Source organism: Megalobrama amblycephala, linkage group LG1 (genome assembly GCF_018812025.1).
Source record: "Megalobrama amblycephala isolate DHTTF-2021 linkage group LG1, ASM1881202v1, whole genome shotgun sequence".
In the NCBI taxonomy this organism is placed as follows: domain Eukaryota; kingdom Metazoa; phylum Chordata; class Actinopteri; order Cypriniformes; family Xenocyprididae; genus Megalobrama; species Megalobrama amblycephala.
This window is the reverse complement of record NC_063044.1, coordinates 13,509,696-13,532,655: the sequence shown is the minus strand read 5'-3', so window position 1 is coordinate 13,532,655 and position 22,960 is coordinate 13,509,696. Positions and strand designations below refer to the sequence as shown.

At 38.2% G+C, this 22,960-nt stretch overlaps 1 protein-coding gene across 1 annotated transcript; it reads right to left on the bottom strand.

The window, feature by feature from the left end:
• Positions 1 to 5,641: 5,641 nt before the first annotated feature.
• Positions 5,642 to 21,290, bottom strand: LOC125263291 (gastrula zinc finger protein XlCGF57.1-like). Its single transcript, XM_048182303.1, has 2 exons — positions 21,235 to 21,290; positions 5,642 to 12,254 (listed from the first exon to the last, which is right to left on the bottom strand). The coding sequence occupies exon 2, from the start codon at positions 12,247 to 12,249 to the stop codon at positions 10,705 to 10,707; it is 1,545 nt and encodes a 514-aa protein (XP_048038260.1). The 5' UTR covers positions 12,250 to 12,254; positions 21,235 to 21,290; the 3' UTR covers positions 5,642 to 10,704.
• Positions 21,291 to 22,960: the final 1,670 nt, after the last annotated feature.

The window sequence follows — 22,960 nt, the reverse complement described above, 5'->3', positions numbered from 1 at the left end:
ATAATATAAAGAAGAAAAGGAACTATGAACTAATGGCATGTCTTCTAGAGATCGCTAACCATTGCTTTAACATCCAAATAAACACTTTTCAAGACAATAAATACACGATTGAGACGATGAATGCATGTGTTGCCTCTGAATTTACGTCTGAATAGCGCTGGCTCTGTGGGCGTGGCCGCATTAGCAGATAATGAGCTGAATCACAGACTTCTGACATGGCTCTCTTTTCATACAGATTACATAAACACAGAAGGTTTGTTTTCGATTTGACTTGCACGATTTAAAACCTGACATCTCAACGTTTCTTTAGACATAAGTGTCATTTTTTTGTCATTAGTATTCATAAGTTACAGTTCATTTTCTGAGAACTATCAGATTGGACTTCGTTCAGAGGGAGAGGAGAGATCACGCATCATGTTAGTTTTCTTTATTTTACAAAAAGCACAACATTGTGTTTTTACTCTGAGTGTACACAAATAAAAGAAGATATTCTATAGTTTCAATTGATATATTACTTATGTCTCTATGACAAAAAATGACGGAGTATTTTAAGTCTGTTTTGCTGCAATGTGAAAAAAAACCTGCAAAACGCGCTGGCGCGTTTTCAGACCTCAGGGAGTTAATAAAAAAAAAAATAACTTAATTAGATCAAATGTGTATATGTATATGAGAAGGAAATAAGCATAAACCAGGTGGGTTGAAATATGTCATACACTTAAAGTATTTCACCAGCGGAAGCAGTTATATGTTAAATTAATTTATTGCATACCTTTCAGCACTGATTTCAACAGTGACTTCTTCAAAGGGCTTCAAAATCTCACACACATCTTTGATTATGTCCCACTCTTCAAGTGTCAGGGTTGGAAGGCTGGGGTTGACCAATGCAAGTGTTGCAATGATTGCTTCTTTCTGCAGCCAAAATCTTTTCAGCATGTATTAAGTGGAGTTCCACCTTGTTATTACATCCTGCTTAAGCTTCAGCTCTTCAAGGCCCATTTGTTTTTGTGTTGCTTTTAATCGCTCTGTTGCAACAGTGCTTCTGTGGACATATTCAGCAACATTCTTCACTTTTGCCAGTATCCCTTGAATGGGTTTTAAGCTTTCCCTCACAATTAAGTTTAAAGTGTGCATGGCAAGTGCTTCCATTCAGCTTTCCAGATAACTGCTTTTATGTTGCTGGCATTGTCAGTGACACACTCAACTACTTTGTTTGCGATTCCCCACTCATCACAAATCTTTTTAAGTTCAGCTGCCAGATTGTCAGCAGTATGCCTCTCTGTAAATGAGAAGCAGTCCAGAAGAAATGATGAAAGTGTAAAACTTTCATCAATGAAATGACAAGTGACTGCCATAAAACTGGTAGTTGTCCTTGATGTCCAGCAATCAGTGGTCAGACACACAGCTGAAGCTTTGCTGACTTTCACCATCACCTCTTCTTTAATTTTGCTGTGGTACCAGAGTGTTTGATATGGTCTTTCGGTTTGGTAAAACGTATGATGGATCAAGTGCCTTCAATAATCTTCTAAATCCTGTGTCATCAACAATTGAAAAAGGTTGTAAATCCAGTGCAATCATTTTGACCAACTCCTCATCAACTTTGCTTTGCCTGACAGGGCCAATTGGTGTTCTCACAAAGCTTGTTATTTGACTCTGTCTTGTCCTTTGGACACTGGTGCCAGTTCCAGATGTGGATGCAGAAGAAGTAGAAGTAGAAGCAGTATCAGAAGAGACAGCAGCTGTAGAAGCAGTACCTGAGGCTGATGTTAATTCTGTAGACTCCTCTTGTCTCACTTGCACAAGCAATGCAGTTGGATGCTTTGTTTGCAGGTGTCTTATATAATTTGATGTTGATCCTCCTTGGCCTGACAAAATAATGTTGCAAAGCTTGCATTTTGCTTTCTGGGGTCCAGCCTCATCAAAGTGGAGCCAAATATTGCTTCTTTTTCTGGAGGTCATCTTGTGTGGCTGCTCTTTCTACCTGTCTGCCTTGGTTGTTGTTTGTAACCTTTGGGGTGAGAGGTGTCAAAAGGAGGTGACCCTTCCCCCACATCACTGTACAGCATACAGCCATGTGGGGGAAGGGTAGTACATGCCCTTTGACTTTTGAGGTTACATCCAGTCTCCCTTAAGCCCCAGGTATACTTCAGCCGCCCGCGTTCATGCACCGTCTGCATGACGTAATTGCGTCATGCATCCGCATGATGCATGGCAAATTCATGGAGGGGGATAAGTAAAATATGGGAAAGGATGCACTTCTTTTCTTCTCCGATCATGCCCAGTGAATGTCACGTTGATGACACGACTCAGTGCTGCTCTCCGATGTCTGGTAGAGCATAGAAAAAAAAACTGTACTGCGAATATGACGAACGCGGTCATCCGAGCACATCCGTGGTGTAGTATACTTTGCGCGTCCGGGTGCGGAAAGTGAAGTATACCCGGGGCTTTAGCAACAGGGAGTTTTAGCAGACTAATAAGCCTAACCAACAGAAAATAGTTTGCTCTATATTCCTCTTAAAATGTATTCTTGCAAGTATTTTAGCATTTACTGTAATACTGTAAAAAAAAAAAAAAAATATGTGGAATATAAAAATTTTATTGTGCTTTTCCAAATACACCATAACAGATTAATAGCATACAAAATATACTGTACAAGAAAATACATGCAACATGAACAAATATTTTGTACACAGATCAAATTATCTAATGTTCAAAAATAGCTCTACTTATTTTTCTATATTGATGTTGTTTAAAAAGCATTACTGTAATGATGCAGGACTCAAGGTACGATCCATTTGCAAGCTTTTATTAAAGGTGAGCGTGGTCGTACAGGCAGGGTCAAACAGGAGCAAACAGGAATAGCAAGGGACAGGCAGAATCGTAGTCAGGGTACAGGCAGTAGATTGAGGCAGGCAGATATCACTCACAAAACAGCAGACAAGGCAAGGGTCAGGACAGGCAGCAACGGGTCAATAACGGGTAACAGGCAGGAACTGTAACAACTGGCAGACAAGAAATAAACGCTCAGAATTGTACATAATGTGAAACAAGACTTCGCGCTGAGGTGGTGTGTGTGTGACAGTCCTTTATAGTCCAAGTGATGTGCAAAGCTGTATGTGGCTATAGGTGATTGGTGTGGAGTGTGAGCATGTGACTAGCTGAGGGGGATGATGGGAATTGGAGTCCGGGAAGTGACAGAAACTGACGGTGATCGTGACAATCCGTCGAAACGCAAGTTTACTTAATTACAAATAAACCGTAATGGATTATACATAGTAAGTGGAGCATAGTTTCTGCGCTGATGAAGACTAATTTATTGACGTCATGACTGTAAAATATCCTTGTTTGCAGATCACTGCATCTATGTGTTGATGCTTTAGATACAAAAAAACAAATTGTAAGAAACGTATCAGATGGATTATAATGATGTTTTAATTGACTGATGTTATGATTACTGACTTTATATTTGAATGTGTTAAGCCCGCGATAGACTTGACGCCATTACGTCATCGCTAATGACGTCATTACGTCGGAGCGTAAAAGAACGGGTGAACCGTTTTTTTCAACTGGTTTATTGAATCGAACTGTCCGAAAGAACCGGTTCGCGGAAAAGAATCGAACTTCCCATCACTACCCGTGGCTGAGCGCCATTTTGTTCCAGAGAGTTCGAGTTTTTTAGGGCCTTGCTGAAACTTTCCTTTTTTTTTTTGTTTATTACCCTGCCATCCTTATGACATCTCCTTGTTCTGTCTCACTTGTGTCATTGTTACGAGTCATCTCGAGTCATCACATTAAAGTCATCGTCGCTACAGACTGGTACAAGTGTTCGTTACACACACACACACAAACACTTTACTGATACTGATTGAACCGAACTAATGTTAAAATGAACTGTCAATTTGAACCGTGTCCGTGCAAGCTGAATCAAAAGGAAACTGAATCATTAACTGATTCATGAGAGTCATTGGAGTGAAGTCACTAGTGTTTTCTAAGTGAAACAAGTTATTTGAAGTGAGTCATTGAATGTTTGATAAGCAGTTTGAAAACTGGTATTGAAAATACTTTTGTGAAATTTATATTTGAAGTGTTTTACCGTTTGAGATTGTTAACCTTTTGGAAGGTTTACCAATATTGAAAAGAAATTCCAAAACCTTTTTTGTTTTATTTCATTCTATTGAAACAAAACACAAAGACAAAAGTACAGTTTATTAAGGAAAGGAGGAATAAATTAATTATTGTTAAAAGCAATACAGTTGAAGGGTATTTTATTTCTTTTTTACTTACCTTGGGGTAGGGGCGTCTCACTTAGACTGTTAGGTTTAGGAGGGTGGGAACGTGAATTTGAGTTGTCACTTTGTATCACTTATCTATACTTCAGGAAGCCACCGCGTTGACACTTACTGACCTGAAGCCTATACTATCTATTCCTGTAATATATATTATAATAGTCTAAGATAAAACATATTCACGCATTGTGCATAATTGAGACTCAAACTACCAGAATGGGGACTAAGATCCTTCCACTCTCAAGTCATCCAGGGTAACGTTTTCATTTCCCCTACGGAGCGAGACTTAGCGTTTCGTTACACCTGCAAACCTGTTGGTAGACCAGCAGTGGACAGTGGAAATATGCACTCAAACACTCTCGAAACCATCCCAGTTGATGTCCCACCGGAAGAGAGGCCTTACCAGGGTCTCTATTGTGAAGCCCATCCAGGTCTAGCAGGTCCAAAGTGTACACAAATACTGCTTTGTTCTGTTTTATGTACTGTTAATTGAAAATGTTATGATGTTTTTCTAATGTTAAACTAAGTTATGTTGTAAATAGTTGTAAAAGGTACTTTAATATAGCTACAGAACTGTGTATTTTAATGTAAAAAAAAATATTTACATGGTAAAAAAATTTTGTACATGTATAACGTTTCATGTAAAATAAGTTACATAAAAGAAACCGTAAACAGAACAATTGTCTTTTATCTACACATGTGAACATGCATAATTTTCACGGAAATTACTCTGACTTCTTTACAAATTACATTACAAAAATAATACATACAACTTGTGCATTTGATTTTTAATTTGCATCACAAAAATAAGCTGTACAGAAATTAGGCTATTATTGACAAAGTGACATTTAAATATTTATATCGACGCATTTTAATGTAGGCCTACCCATTTTATGCACTGTATTCTGTTCTTGAGAAAACCGGGGGGAAAAGCGGCCTTGCTTCACCAAGGCGCGAGGAGGACTGACGTAATTCGAGAGCGACTTCAAGTGCATCCTCTCTGTTTCCCTGTGGAATGAAGCTCCCATCTCAAGACACTTCGCGGTCTACACTATCCCACAATTCATTGCGCGCCAGTGACAACAGGAGTTCTGTGTGAATTCACATAAATGTAAGATATGCCCTGGTTTCACCAATATGTAATATCCAAATTAAACTGTAGGCTAATATCCATGATGTCCAAATCATCAGTTTTTCATAAATGCAATATTTGTCTCTGAGATGGAGTGCAGTTGAATAAAATCCTGAAGTACTGTACTTTAAATTTAGACTTAAATACAGAGTAAATGTGTAAATATGAATGTATTTATTTTCACAGTTAACATTTCATTTAACATAAAAACAAAACATCACATAGTTTAACTATACATATTTTGGTCCAGTGTCCCGTGGTTGCCGGCAGTGAAGCATGTCAAAACCCAATACAAAGTCATAAAACTTTAAAATTCACACACAAACGTCAACTGTCAGCTGTCAGTCACACAGCCGCTAGCCATGTAAAGACGCTCGCCTCATTGTTGCCATGTCTGGGATTGGGATACTTTTACACTTGTGCTGTGATTTCGCTACTTTTTATTAGATTTAGATTCAGGTAGTCCTATTCTTCCATTGTTAGATCTCAGTGCTGCTTTCAATACGGTCAATCATGATAAGATTTTTGATTACCATCAGATTTTAAATTACCATCTGTATGCTGATGATTCCCAAATTTACTTCTCTATAAAACATGGGGAGCTATCTTCTCTCGAGTTTTTGTTGAACTGTTTGGCTGATGTGAAGTGTTGGTTGGCAAACAACTTTCTCCAACTGAATGAAGACAAGTCAGAGTTTGTTGTCTGAGGATGTGATATGGATTCTAATAACAACCTGTTATTGCTTCCTGAGGAAAAACTTTCCTTTGTGAAAAATCTTTGTTTTTGACTGAGCTTAAATTTGATCATCAAATCTTAGATCTATTGCCAAGTCAAGTCACCTTTATTTATATAGCGCTTTTTACAATGCAGATTGTGTCAAAGCAGCTTTACATTGATAACTGGTATATAATTCTTAAAGAATAGTGTCAATGCAGGCAGATCAAAGCACTGTTGAATAAATGTCAAGAATACTGTTGAATATAAATCAGTAAGTGGAGACACCACACTAGAGAAGTTTTGACAAAAGTTTCTATTATACCCACACATTCCAAGAAAATGTCTCAATTCACGTTTATTAGATGGAGAGGGATAGTTTATTATTGCAGAAACCTTGGCTTCTACCGGTCTCACACTTCCTTGCCCGACTTTCCCAAGTATGTCACCTCTGCTTTCACAAATTCACACTTTGCGAGATTTATAGTTAGAGAAGCATCTGACAGTCGAGTAAATAATAACTCAAGACTGTTCATGTGCTCTGTCCAACTATCGGAATACAACACCACATCATCTATATATGCATCACACTTTGGTACGTCAGATTAAACCTTCTGCATCAGCCTTTAAGATGTCGCAGGTGCATTTCGCATCCCGAACGCAAGAACCGTAGATGAAGAAAGTTATCGGGAGTGACAAAGGCAGAAACCTCTGAAGCTCATGCTGTTAAAGGCACCTGCCAGTACCCTTTTAACAGATCTTCCTTTGTCACATATCTTGCCACTCCCACCCGATTAATACAATCTTCAATGCGGGGCAGTGGGAACGAATCAGGTTTTGAAAGATTGTTAACTTTCCGATAGTCTGTACAAAACCGATATGTAGAGTCTGGCTTTTTATTATTATTATTATTATTATTATTTATTTATTTGAATTAGGACAGTGCCACATTGATCAACAAATCAGCATTAAGCATCAATGTAAATATGCCGGAATTAGCACAAAAGCTAAATTACATCCGTTGTCCTAAGGCAGGTATCACAAGACACAAAATACAAATTACTTTCAAACATAACAACGTGCATGTAGACATATTACACAGAACAACAAAGACTAAGTACAGTAAACAGCAGTCACATAGAAGTTAAAAGACCACCATGAACAGACATCCAATGAGAAAATTATTTACATATGGGTACATCGCTGGTTTGATTTCAGCCATTGTTTAAGGTTTTTTTTAAAAGTTAGGTACTTGGGTACTTACCTTCTTAAGTAGGCTTAGGTACTAACAAACATGGAGAGCTCCATGGACTATTCTACTTCGCCCTTCATAATGGGGCAGTCGTGGCCAGTTGTGGCCTTGGTCACTTTGTATTACCCGTGGCAAACCAAATGTGGTAACAAACTTAAACAAGTCTCTAACTACCGTCTGGGCTTTTAACAAACGCAAGGGAACTGCTTCAGGGAATTTTGTTGCCGCACACATGATTGTTAGTACATACTGATGTCCTGACTTGGACTTGGGCAGCGGACCCACACAATCGATAATAATTCTCCTCAAAGGGCTCCTCGATAACAGGTATAGGACACAAAGGGGCAACAGGCACCTTCTGATTAGGTTTTTCAACACGCTGACACACGTCACAAGAGAGTCAGAAGTTAGCCACGGAGGACCGAAGACCAGGCCAAAAGAAATATTTTAAAAATGCGGCAAAAAGTTTTTGTTACTCCTAAATGACCTGCCATGGGATTTTCATGGGCTAATTTTAGAACTGGAATGTGATAACTAGAAGGCAACACAATTTCGTACAAACCCTTTACATCATAATGTGGTTTCCATTTTCACATTAACACATCATTCTCTCAAAAGTACCCCACTTTAACATCCACTCTGTCATTCACGTTAACTGCTGCCTTAACACATTCGGCTAAAGAGACATCAGATTTCTGCTCAGCCGCCAACTTCTCCTTACCAACAGTCAGCGGAACTTCAAGGACCAATGAAGTCTCAGTTACTTCACTTGCTCCACTTGACTGAGACTCTTCAATCTCAGACTCTGAATTTAAAAATAAATCAGAGATGTTAACAACTTCACGATATTTTTGATCTTGAGCCCGTTTCACAGCACATGCTGGAAAAACAGAAGGGAAGTGAATACATATATCAGGCTGTTCCTTCACTATAGGTTTGTGCATCACTATCACATATCCACTCCAGCAACAGGCAACTGTTTGCGAACACCTAACCTAACAATGCCAGAGACAAGGCCTGATTTTAATTCAACTTCATGCAGAGGCACCTGTACACAGCCCAATTCTATACCTCGCACCAACACATCCGTATCGGTATACAATCTTTCCGAGAAAGGCAGCGCACTTTCAAGTATGAACGATTGGAATGACCCTGTATCTCATAACATCGAAATAGGTTTACACTGTGAACCAGAAAGTGACACCTGCCAATTTAACATAAATGGTTCATAAGAGGTTTCAGCCCCTCGTAACCCTGGCAGCGTCTGCGCAAGCGCAACACCTTTTGCTTTCCCTACTGCATTCTTTTTATTCCATTCCTTACACTCAGAAATTAAATGTCCAGGATCCATGCAGTAAAAACAAGCCAGCCTATCTCCTTGATGCGCAGGATTTTGACCATTCATTTTAGGACGAGCACCGCTTTTCCATGAGCGAGAAAATTTTGGAGAAAGGGACTCTTCCCCCACAAATCTTTCAGTAGATGAAGGAATATTAGGAGTTAACTCATGCTTAAATACTTTATACTTTAAACTCATAAGCTGATACTGCAGCCTCAGCAAGTGTGAACTGTTCAATTAAGTATTGCAAAATTTTTTCAGGAATACTCTAAAATCTTCTAGCAAAACAAATTCACAAAGTTGTTCAAAAAACTCGACAGGCAACATTTTTCAAACAAAGCTCTCTTCTCCCTTCCAAACTCAACATACGTTTGTTTGGATGTCTTCGCATGTAACCGAAACCTCTGGCGATACGCTTCGGGAACTAATTCGTATGCACGAAGCACTGTTACCTTTACCACATCATAATCCAGCGAATCCTCAAGGCTTAAAGCTGAAATAACTTCTTGCGCCTTACCCACTAAACTGCATTGCAGTAACAAAGCCCACGTCTTTAGGCCAGTTAAGCTTACCCGCTATTCGCTCAAAAGCTACGAAATAAGCGTCCACTTCGGCTTCTCGGAAAGAAGGCACAAGCTTAACATACTTACTGATGTCAAATGTAGAAACAGAAGAAGCTAAAATACCAGCATCCACTAGCTTATCGTACAACTCTGTCTTTATAACTTGCTTAGTAGCTTCCCTCGCCACCCGAATATTAAAAAAAATCCGCAATAAATAGCAAATCCTTTTTTCTACAATGGTTAAAAACCTCAGTGGAAGGAGAAAGAGTAAAAGCTGTCAAATCAAATTCCATTTCTTCTCCCACAAGAGGTCCTTTCTGCATACCAAACAACAAAAGAGAGAAGAGAGTAAATTGAATCTTACCAACATATCTTTAGAAAGGCTTTCACCTATTGCGCACGGATGAGCCCCCAATTGTTACGTCCTCCCATTTTTATCCAGAGTAAATAGGAATCGAACGAACAAAAAAAAAAAAATGGAGAGACTTAATATCTTTAGCTCTCCATTCCTAGAGTCACAAAACCACCAAAGGTTAGGTTTTCAATTTAAGTGGCATGTCTGCCTTTTATTTATTGAGCAGGAGTATGAAGTGGACAGAAATGAAAAGATAACTAATAATTCAAAAACAGAATAATTACCTCAAGTGGAGGACCCATATAAAAAGAAAATCCCCCCCAAAAAAACCCTACCTAAAAGAATTAATACTAAATTACCTATCCCCAAAAGAAAGAAACAAAACAACATTTAACTTCCCTCCCTCCTTAACTAAACCATAACCAGGAGAAAAGATATCGGAATACTCCACCCTACATTACCCACAAATATATGATAGGAATTATCCACTCAAAGCAACATAACTCATATAACCCAACACAACAACCAAAAGTGTGACTTGCGCTACACTCCTTTGGGACTGGAGAGCGAAAGATCACATGCCACATTGTCTCTCCCTTCGTCAATGCCCTCTCCGCAGTTTTGTGCCATAGTAATCAGGAAATGCACCAATCAGTGCCCAAACAGCGTTCACATGACCAATAAAGCACAGGTGGTAACCCTTAACCCAGGGGTGGGGAACGTTGATCCTGGAGGGCCATTGTCCTGCAGAGTTTAGCTCCAACCCTAATTAAACACACCTGAAGCTAATCAAGGTCTTCAGGATTACTAAAGTTACAGGCAGGTGAGTGTTTTTTTCAGGGTTGGAGCTAAACTCTGCAGGACAATGGCCCTCCAGGATCAACGTTCCCCACCCCTGCCTTAACCTGTCAAGAAAGCATACACACACAAAAAAGAGAGAAAACAAAAGAGAGAACACCACAACCACAAACATTTTATATAATAATAAAAAAAAAAACACATACGTCCTTGGACGTAACAGTCACCTTTAAATATGAAACTCATTCTACACTGACCACATGTAAATCACTTCTCTCCAGTGTGAATATTCATGTGTTTCCTAAAGCTTTGTTTCTGTGTGAAGCCATTCCCACACAAACTGCAGGTATAAGGCTTTTCTCCAGTGTGAACTCTCATGTGGATTTCAAGTTTTCCTTTTCTACTGAAACTCTTTCCACACTCTTGACAGGTGAAACGCTTTTCTCCAGTGTGAATTCTCATGTGGACTGTAAGGTTTTCCTTTCTACTGAAACTCTTGTCACACTCTTGACAGGTGTAAAGCTTTTCTCCAGTATGAATTCTCATGTGGACTGTAAGGCTTCCCTTTTGACTAAAACTCTTGCCACACTCTTGACAGGTGTAAAGCTTTTCTCCAGTATGAATTCTCATGTGGACTGTAAGGCTTCCCTTTTGACTAAAACTCTTGCCACACTCTTGACAGGTGTAAAGCTTTTCTCCAGTGTGAATTCTCATGTGGGCTGCAAGGCTTCCCTTTTGACTGAAACTCTGTCCACACTGTTGGCAGGTAAACGGCTTTTCTCCAGTGTGAATCCTCATGTGGCCTATAAGGTTTCCCTTTTGACTGAAACTCTGTCCACATTGTTGGCAGGTGTAAAGCTTTTCTCCAGTGTGAATTCTCATGTGGACTGTAAGGCTTCCCTTTTGACTGAAACTATTTCCACACTCTTGGCAGGTGTAAAGCTTTTCTCCAGTGTGAGTTCTCATGTGGGCTGTAAGGTTTCCCTTTTGACTGAAACTCTGTCCACATTGTCGGCAGATATATGGCTTTTCTCCAGTGTGAACTCTGACGTGGACTATAAGGTTTTCTTCTTGTGTGAAACTCTTTCCACACTGTTGGCAGGTGTAAGGTTTTTCTCCAATGTGAACTCTAATGTGGGCTGTAAGGCTTCCTTTATGACAGAAACTCTTTCCACACTCTTGACAGGTGTAAAGCTTTTCTTCAGTGTGAATTTTCATGTGGGCTGTAAGGCTTCCCTTTTGACTGAAACTCTGTCCACATTGTTGGCAGATGTAAGGCTTTTCTCCAGTGTGAACTCTGACGTGGACTATAAGGTTTTCTTCACGTGTGAAACTCTTTCCACACTGTTGGCAGGTGAAAGGTTTCTCTCCAGTGTGAATTCTCATGTGGCCTATAAAGCTTCCTTTATGACTGAAACTCTTTCCACATTGTTGGCAGGTGAAAGGCTTTTCTCTAGTATGGATTCTCATGTGGACTGTAAGGCTTCCTTTATGACTGAAACTCTTTCCACATTGCTGGCAGGCGAAAGGTTTCTCTCCAGTGTGAATTCTCATATGGTCTTTAAGGCTTCCTTTATGTCTGAAAATCTGTCCACATTGCTGGCAGGTGAAATGCTTCTCTCCAGTGTGAATTCTCATGTGGACTTTAAGGTGTTTTTTGTGTGTGGAACTCTTAGTTCCTGTCTTTTGAGCTCCTTTTTGTGAGGAAATCTGTGTTGATCTTTCCCCAGTCATGAAATCATGATGTTTATCATAATGTTCTTTCTCTTCTTCCCTTTCATTAAGTTCATGACTTGCTTCTTTCAGTGACATTAGGTCTAGGGCAAAAATAGACAAAAAAACAATTTAGACATTTAAAGCATCAAAATCAACAACATGTATGTTCTATACCCTATAACATCCTATCCAATCCTATGGATCAGGGATGGACAGGTTTAGTACTGGAAGACCACCGTCTTTCATCCCTAATCAAAGACGCGATCTGAGAGTGCAGTCTGAACTCGGCATAAGTAGATCAAGTGCAAATGATAAACACCTGTGTCTTGCTGCAGTAATTGACATGGGGAGACCAGATAAAGCCACCAGAAAAAAAGGAAGCGGTTGAGAGAGAGACTGACTGGACACTCATGGAGACTGGAGGCTGGAATCTGATTACTATGTTTACAACTTTATGATGATTATGATTTGGGAGTGCAGAGACCAGACACATAGACCGGTGTAGGTGTGACACAGAAATATAAATCAGCCTTTACTGTTAAATTTTGGGGTTGGATTATTTTTATCCAAGTGTGTTTGATCAGGGATGGAGCTAAACTCTGCAGAATCGTGTCCCTCCAGGACCAGAGTTGCCCATCTTTAAATCTTATACACCAGTGGTTTTCAAACCTGGTCCAAAGGGACCCACCACTGCACATTTTGTATGTATGCTTTATTTTTCAAATCTGGTTAAGATCATCAGCTTGTTAGAAGATTGCTGACATTAACAGAGGAATTTGCAAACAGCAATTACTGTTCATCAATAAGGTGAGGACCAGACTAGATATAAACCTAAATATACTCAAATTAATTAAATGAATTGAAAAGTGTTTTACTATTCAATAATAGAAGATATCTGTTGTTGTAATAATGTCAGACATGGCACAAAATAGTAGTAGCCATTCTGTACTCCGGACCATTCTGTACTTGGCTTTGATCCCACTTCGTCCATACCGTGCTCAAGCCTAACCCAACCGTGACTTTTCAAGCAGGCCAGGGCACGGTATGGAGCGATCACACTAGTGACATTAGACGGAAAGAATGAATGCTTAGGAGATGTGTTTTCCTCAGCACAAAACTTACATTTTATGGTTATACTCTTACCTGTAAATGTTATAAAATCATGCAAGTGTGCATTTTCTGACAACAGGCTCCATTAAACTTCACAGACTTCAGTGAACGAATACCAGTATGAACATGTATATCAAATAGATGGAGCGCAATTGAATAGGAATGAAACACTAGATGTCCTGTTCCTGGAAATCTACATTTGCTGCAGAGTTCAGATCCAACATTGATCAAACACATCCAAAGCAGTGAATTAAGATCTTCAGGGGCACTTGATAACTAAAAGCAGGTGTGTTCGATCAGGGTTGGATCTGAACTCTGCATTTATGGCTGCGTTTACACTTGGCATTAATATGTGATCAAGCAGATTGGATCATTAGCCAGTCAGGATACAGCGCATTTATATTTACTTGATCACATTAAAGTGCCCTCTGTATCTGGATAACTGATCTGATTTCTTTTTCCTACACAATATTTAAATTAGGCACGTTTGAAAGGCAAATTACATTTTAGCCTCCCTCAATGTGGTGGAAACAGCATGGCATATTTGCAATTTATTCCCCAAATCGAGAACTTAATCTACCAATTTAAGTTTCCCAACATTAATCTTGTATGGTGAAAAAAAAATATTAAGATGGATATGATTGAAAGGAGCACACAAGAATTTGTACTGTTTGTGTAATATTTAACGGCAGAATCCGAACACTTTTCAATGCATATGTGGACAACATCCAGATACAGGTCGCATATTAATGCCAGGTGTTAACACAGCCTTTGTAGACCTCCAGGAACAGGATTGGGCATTCCTGCTCTAAGTTCAACTCATCAGCTCATTATTAGAGACTTATGAACGGAAATGGATATTTCAAATAAATCTACAAAGTGTCCTGTTGAGGTACTCCAGGGCTGCAATCAAGTTCAGATTTTTATGCCCTTCCTTTGCTAATTTCCCTCCATCTTTTAAGGACTCAGATGTACATCATTGTTTACACTGAACACTGGCAAAATCTGAAGTACTTTCAGTCTTTGGTTCTTTTAATTGTGATGATTTTGACTTTCATTTAACAAAACCTCACCAATTCACTATCTCTACAAATTATGGTGAAAATCCAATCAGCTAATCAACTCAAAACACCTGCAAAGGTCTCCTGAGCCTTGAAAATGGTCTCTCAGTTTGGTTCACTAGGCTACACAATCATGGGGAAGATCTGACAGTTGTCCAGAAGACAATCATTGGACACCCTTCACAAGGAGTTTAAGCCACAAACACTCATTACCAAAGAAGCTGGCCGTTCACAGAGTGCTGTATCCAAGCATGTTAACAGAAAGTTGAATTGAAGGAAAAGTGTGGAAGAAAAAGTTGCTCCACCAACCAAGAACTGCAGCCTTGAGAGGCTTGTCAAGCAAAATCGATTCAAGAATTTGGGTGAACTTCACAAGAAATGGATTGAGGCTGTAGTCAAGGCATCAAGAGCCACCACACACAGACGTGTCAAAGAATTTGGCTACAGTTGTTGTATTCCTCTTGATAAGCCACTCCTGGACCACAGACAACGTCAGAAGCATCTTACCTGAGCTAAGGAAAAGAAGAACTGGACTGTTGCCCAGTGGCCCAAAGTCCTCTGTCTCAAAATACTCTGTCAATGTTGCACATACAATTAAGAGTTATACACCATTTTAATCTGTGGAATATCTTCTTTTATATGTGTACACTCAGAGTAAAAACAAAATGTTGTGCTTTTTGCAAAATGAAGAAAACTAACATGATGCATGATCTTTCGTCCCTCTGAACAAAGTCCAATCTGATAGTTCTCAGAAAATGAAGTGTAACTTAGTGAATACTAATCACAAAAAATAGACTTATGTCTAAAAAAACGTTGAAATGTCAGGTTTTAAATCATGCAAGTCAAATCGAAAACAAAAATTCTGTGTTTATGTAATCTGTATGAAAAGAAAGCCATGTCAGAAGTCCGTGATTCAGCTCATTATCCGCTAATGCGGCCACGCCCACAGAGCATGCATACATCGTCTCAATTGTGTATTTATTGTCTTGAAAAGTGTTTTTCTGTATGTTAAAGCCATCTCTGGCCTCTGTTAGTTACTGGAGTCACAGGGTGGTTCTTTAGATTAATTTGTGGACTAAAGGGGTACAGAGCGCCCTCCGGCTGCAAGTATGAATTGAAAACAGTATCCATCGCTCAGTGTGATGACAAAAAATATTGAATAAATATTACTCCTCTGTATAGAAAATTGATATAAACATATGAGAATCCATCAATATTTCTCCAAATGTGCATGCTTTTAAGCTAAAAGGCTATATGAAATGCCACAAAGGTAACATAATTGTTCAGACACTTTGCATCACAGAAATACATTATATTTTAAAGTAAATAATAGAATACCATTGTTTTAAATTGTAATAATATTTCATCATTCTGAAGCAAAAACTCTAGTCTACAACCTCCAATACCCAGAAGTCTTGTGAATACAGATTTAATATATATTTTTTGGCTTTATTTCAGTGACTTAAGTTTTTAGTTTTTTCAATAACCACGCATAAACGTTATTCCTTCAAAAACACAAACATGTACAAACATGTCGCGCTCATCGAATTTATGGCAATCGTGATAAGACAAACCACCCTCAAACGCTCATCTTTCGGCTCCTCAGATATCAAGATAGGGAGAGAATTCTTAACGGAGCCAGAGCACCTCAGTCGGAAATAACCCATGGTACATCCAGGCTGTTATTTTTTCCTAATTTCAGCAATGAAACGGCTCTAAAGAGAAGATCGTTTGACAGTGTGAGACGGCAGTTAGCAGACAGGGGATTACGTCTGTTCCTGATATATCCAGCAATCCTGAAAGTAAAGTCCAACAGGTCGCTGCATCATTTCAACAACGCTGAAGTTGCTGGAAAGTTTGCTACTGGCACTGGATCATTCTTCGCTCTCGACGGCTTCTATACCGAGCACTTCTAATGCGTCTTCATTTCCAAGTGCATTTGATGCAAGGCTGCCAACTCTCACGCATTTAGCGTGAGACTTATGCAATTGACCCAATTCTCACACCACACCCCCATATTCTCACGCAGACAGTGTACAGTGAGTTTTTTGTGACAATTGTGAGGGAAATACACAATTTATTCCCATAAACTGTGTAGTCTTCTGTTCTCCCTCCCATCTGCACCGTGTGAATTGTGAACGCAGGCAGGTCAGTGAGTTACAGGGCACTCCATGTCTCCGTCCAGTTTAGGCTAGTGTGGCGGGATCTCCTCACTAAATTGTGAGGAGATTTCTCATTGAGGCGAAAAGTAGTCTCGTGATGTTGCCATGACAGAGTGGTTAGGAAAGAATATGCCACCGCTACGTTTACATTACGCCTCCACTATCGTTTTACTTTGTATTTAAATAAAGAAAAAAAACATTTAATTCAGTAACGGTCGCCGCCGCTCCATATTTACAGAGTTACGCGCGATCACGAAAGTAAAAGTAAACACGAGTGCGCATTCAAACGCGATTTCAATACCCCGCATTTTCAAAGCGGCTCCCTGATGCATGCAAAAATCTCTCCATATGAAAGCTATTTTAGGCTGGACAGTGTAGTTGTAACCATCTCTTAGCTCTGTATCAAAGAAAAATTGGTCTTATTTGCACTTTGAATATTGAGAGAGTGTGATTATGGTTGCACTTATTGTAAAGCGTTAAATACTGTTATTCATAAAAATGAATAACATTTTTTTCTTAATCTTATTTAGCACAAACAATAAGGCTTCATTTGTTAACATTAGTTAATGCACTTTGAACTATCATGAACTAACAATGAATGACTATTTTATTTATTTAACTAACATAAACAAAGATTAATAAATACTGTAGCAAATATATTGTTCATTGTTAGTTGATGTTGGTTATTAACACATTAATGTTAGTAAATGAGACCTTATTGTAAAGTCTTACCATTTTTATTTATACTGTTTTTATTTCTATGATCAGTTTGTTGAAAGGAGTTCAGTTAGGAGGTCAAAAGTTGTAGAAGCTCATAAATCATGTACAGTAAGGTCTGAAGAGACTGAAATCATACAGAAGAGAAGTCAGTCGGTTGAGTTAGTGGCAAAACCTTTTACATTACTTGAGTATTGTTGTCTTTTACTGCATATGATAATTCATACTCAGAAAGTAGAACTGAAATGACATTCATTACAAGATGATTAGTTAAAACATTTCAAATACACCTGCAGACTATTTTTTCTAGTCATGTATTTCGCCACCTTGTCTCGTCTCGTGAACTCAATCTCGAGTCTCATCTCGTGAGATACCCGTCTCGTCACACCCCTAATAGTTATATATAGAATTATATAGAATTAAGTTAGCATTAGCAGAGTTGTCTGTTTTGCAGCACTAAGCAGTTATTTTACATAACTTTATCATAGAAAAAAACAGTACAAAAACAAGCCACGCCCCTCCATAAGCCCCTCCCCATAACTAAAGCCCCACCCCCCCAAATCTTACTCTAAACTGAACTCAAAAGTTGGTTTGATGACCAGGAAAACCCATCCGTCGAGTTAATCGTAGGCTACAACTGGAATTGGTAATCAAATTAGGCTTTGTCTAAATAGGTCTGATGGGTTATATTTAAGTAACATTTCTGATATTCGTTTGGACTCGGACTTGGGACGTGCTGCTTTGAATAGCCACAGGCAGTAAACCTTTGAGTTTTGTTTATTTTTCTCCACCCATTTTACTCTTATAAAACGTGAAATTTGGGGCAGATCCGACATTGTATACCCCAGGGATGGCCAGTATTTATGATACATGCATTTCAAATACAAAATAATATTTTGTCATTTGTATTTGATGGGGTTGATGAAAACAGTTTTGTATTTTGTATCAAAATACTTTAAGCCGGAGACACACCTAACGATTAGCTGAAACATTCTAAGACTGAACTGAACACACATACCGATTGTTTCCTTTGACTGGAGCCGATTTTAATCGTTGACAGTCAGAGAAGAACACAAACTCTCAACTCAACTTTTATTTATAAAGCACTTTCAAAACTATTAAAATGGACCAAAGTGCTGTCCATAGGTAGGCTGATCAATAACACTAAAATACATACAAACATTATATACATTAAAACAAGACACCAGAAAATCAACAACAAATCACTCACAGTTCTCAGACCTAATCAAACGCCAAAGGCTTGATTAAATAAATAAGTCTTCAATTCCTTTTTAAAAATATCCATGCCTGATGAGGTTTTTAGGGATAGTGGCAACACATTCCAAAGTGCAGGAGCCGCAACAGAAAAAGCGGGGTCTCCACTACGCCACTAAGCGAGACCGTGGGACGGTCAGGAGCATATTCCGAGAGGAGCGAAGGTGACGTTGAGACTGATAAGGAATTAACATATCTTTTATGTACTCAGGAGCTTGATCATGTAGTGCTTTAAAAACAAACATCAACACCTTATATTGTATTCTGTATCTAACAGGTAGCCAGTGAAGGGATATCAATAAAGGTGTTATGTGATCCCGTTTTCTGGTAGTTGTTAAAAATCTCGCTGCAGCATTCTGGACACACTGAAGACGAGCAACCAGTGATTCACTTATGCCCAGATAAAGAGCATTACAATAGTCCAGCCGGGTTAAAACAAAGGCATGCACAACAATCTCCAAATCCTTGTACAAAAGAATTGGTTTCAGTTTAGACAATTTTCTTAACTGAAAGAAAGATGATTTCACAACGCTGTTAACTTGACGATCAAAGCGTAATTCAGAATCGAAAAATACTCCAAGGTTCTTTACATAACTTTGCATATTGTTGGACAGTAGTCTATTATTTCCAGCCGGAGCATTCCCAAGCTCCTTGTTCCCAAACATAATAAACTCAGTCTTATCCTCATTTAATTGTAAAAAATTATTTGCTAGCCATCCCTTTACCTCAGTCAAGCACTTATAAAAATTAGTAAAAGATGCATAACCATCACACTCCAAGGGAAGGTACAATTGTAAATCATCAGCATACAAGTGATAATTAATATTATGCTGTTTAAAAATAAACCGCAGGGGTAACATATACAGAGAGAACAGAGTTGGACCAAGGATTGATCCCTGAGGAACCCCCCAAGAAATAGCAGCGGATGCAGAGACATAATTTCCAAGTTTAACAGAGCATGTCCTGTCATGCAAATAAGAGGAAAACCACTTAAGGGCTACACCATTGATTCCTACATAATCTCTAAGGCGGTCTATTAAAATAGCGTGATCTAAAGTATCAAAGGCTGCACTTAAATCTAACATCATTAAGGCAACACTTTTCCCAGAGTCAATACTTAACAAAATATCATTCGTAACCTTCAATAATGCTGATTCTGTGCTATGTTTGGTCCTAAATCCAGACTGAAAAATATCCATTATATTATTTACAATCAAGAAATCTGTAAGTTGATTATGGACAACTTTCTCTAAAACCTTATTCATAAAAGGCAATTTCGAAATAGGTCTAAAATTTTTTAACTCATGCGAATCCAAATTATCTTTTTTTAAAACCGGCTCAATAATAGCATGCTTAAACCTTGAAGGTACAATTCCATGATATAAACTACTATTGATAATCAATAGTATATTAGGACCAATAGTGTCTACAACCTCTTTAAACAATCGCGACGGGAGAACGTCATAATGTGAGGTAGTCAGCTTTAAATGCATTATCATCTTTTCCAACTGAGCTAATGTAATAGATGCAAATTTACTTAAACAACGAAAAGGATTAATTATATTGGCTACAACATTGCCTACAGGCAATTACCACAGAAGTATACTACCACAATGCGACCTCAAAGGGCACTTTCACTTTCGCGATCAAAGGGGCAGGGCTCTTTATATTCTCTCTGTATATATTGTATCATTAACTGTTAATTTTGTAAAGATGACTTTCCTTGAAAAAAATTGAACGCCCCCCAGTTCGAAACCTGAATGCGATTTGCTCGTAATCACTACTTCAGAAGTGGGAATTATCAAATTTGAGAAGAATCTTTGTGAGGAGGACTGGCAATGACTGTTTCTAAAAATCTAAAATCGTTAAATGTGTGCGTTACCAAACACTAAGTAACTAAATTAGGATACAAGAGCTAGATCATCGCTAAGACATGGCATGGACCATTTATCCGATTCTTAATGATTTTCAGTACATTTAACATAGATAGGCTATAGCGAGTTATTGACAACATTATTTCTATTATTCTTCATTTTTTGAACATACACGGGTTCTGTCTCGCGCACATACGTGTGTGCGAGCCTTTGAAAGAATTTGGCTGCAGAAAGATGCGTTCGCCGTGTGCACTGCACACTAGTGGACTTTTGTTTTCAAGCACTCAGTTCACTCTCGCATGGGCACACACTGTCCGTGCCATCACAAAAATTGGGCTGCACGTGGACAGGGAGTGCGGACGTCCACAAACCCTCCAAATGACGAAAATTTTGCGATGCGGACAGTGCGCGGATGCCCGAAGTATAGGGTTAGCTCGTAATAGCAGGCCCCAATTCGCCCGGGCCCATATGCACTTGCATACCCAGACACTACGCCACTGCATTTAATGGAAACACTGAATTTTAAAGTGATGTAGTTACACATTACTACATGTACTCACTATAGTAATGAGTTAATAAAGCTTAATTACAAGTAACCAGCCCTAAACCAAACCCGAACGCTTGCTCTACAGTAAGTCCACTTGAATGAAACGACTCTGAGTGAATGTTTGAGTTTGTGCTGCTGTTTAATAATCATTTGAAACTGGAAATTCATTCAGCATGTGCAAACCTTAATTAAACGATTTAATGATCATCAAACGATGAATGGATTCTGTAATATTATCTGTAAGATTATACTTCTGTATATTCTCTATTTCTGTAGAGCTGGACATTTTAATAATGATCAAATGACTTGAGTTCAGCTGTGAGAATAAAACCAACCTGTTTGTTCCTCAGTATCTTCATGTTTCACACTGAATGTTTCTTCAATCTTTATTTCTTCAGTCTCCTCTTTATTAAACTCAATCTTCATGTCTCTAGTCTCATCTTTAATAAGCGCAATCTTCATGTCTTCAGTCTCATCTTTAATAAATGCAATCTTCATGTCTTCAGTCCTCTTCACCAGGAGTTTTTCTGTGTTTGAGATGAGAATAATTAAACAGAGTTTATGATCTTCAATGACCCGGTTAGACAAAGAAAAAAAACACCCAAAACTAACGCTGCAAATTAATAAACTTCATATTTCAGGCATTTATTGTCTACATTTGGTATTAAAGAATTATTCGTATATCACATTTAATAGAGTACATTTTCATGAAAACATTTGCAGTTGGTTTGTTAGTTTCTCGTTTTAAGCAGAAGGTTGACATCAGCGTACAGCGATTCAAATCACTGAATCATTTTACAAAGCAATTGATTCAACTGACTCGCAGATTCAAAAGTTCAGTTTCTCTCATCACTTCTTTCCAGTAAATTAATTCATGTTTACGATAAACTGATTCACGTTAAACAGCGAAATGAGACGCACACTGTTTACTCATAGTGTATGAGATTTACTCCCAAAAATGACGCTTCATTAATGTTAATAAAGACCATTGTTACAACGTTTCAAGAGTAACTCATTTCATATCGCTTGAAAAACATTTAATTGACTCAGTGAACAGTTTGCACTGATTTAAACACTTTAAAGACGTAAAAACACAAACCTTTCTCCATCTGAATCACAACAGATGCTGAAGCGCGGCGCAGTCTTATGACGTCATGTTGTCACTCCAAAATAAAAGTCCTGTTCACAATCTGCATTGTCTACATTCACAGAAGTGCTTAGAAATCCAGCTTCTTCTTCTAGGATTTTATGGCGGTTGGCAAACCAACTTAAAAGGTGCATTCCCGCCACCTACTGAAATGGAGTGTGAAGCGCATACTGGAAAGGAAGTTTAATCTAGATCTACTCTTTCAAAAAAAAATAAAATAAAAAATAAAATAAATAAATAAATAATATATATATATATATATATATATATATATATATATATATATATATATATACACATATACATACATACACACATATATATATATATATATATATATACATACACATATATATATATATATATATATACATACACACATATACATATATAAAAGAGTTTACACAGAAGGGAGTTTTACATTCTATTAAATAATCCTGTTTCCTTTAAAAATATAAATAACTCATGATAAATTCTTGATTGTTTGGTACCTTCTCCTAGGAGAACCTGAAGTGTCAGCTCATTGATATCTATATTTCTTAAGGCGTGTCTTAGCTGGGACCGCTCTCTTTCATAAGCTTCGCATTCTATAAGCACATGTTCTACAGTTTCAGCTAACCCACATTTATCACACTTTCCATTCTCATGTTTACCAATTCTTTGTAAGCATTGATTTAATAAACAGTGTCCAATACGCATTCTTGTGACTAAAACGTCCTCTTTCCTGTTTCCGAATCTTCTTCTCTCTGAACCAACTTTTCCTTGAATGCAGTAAAAATGTCTACCTTTTGTTCCTTCATTCCATTCCTTCTGCCAAATTTCCTGTATTTGTTTCGCTATTATCACTTTAATTTCTGTTTTACTTAATGCCACTTCAACGTCAATTTGTGAATGATTTAATGCCTGTTTAGCCA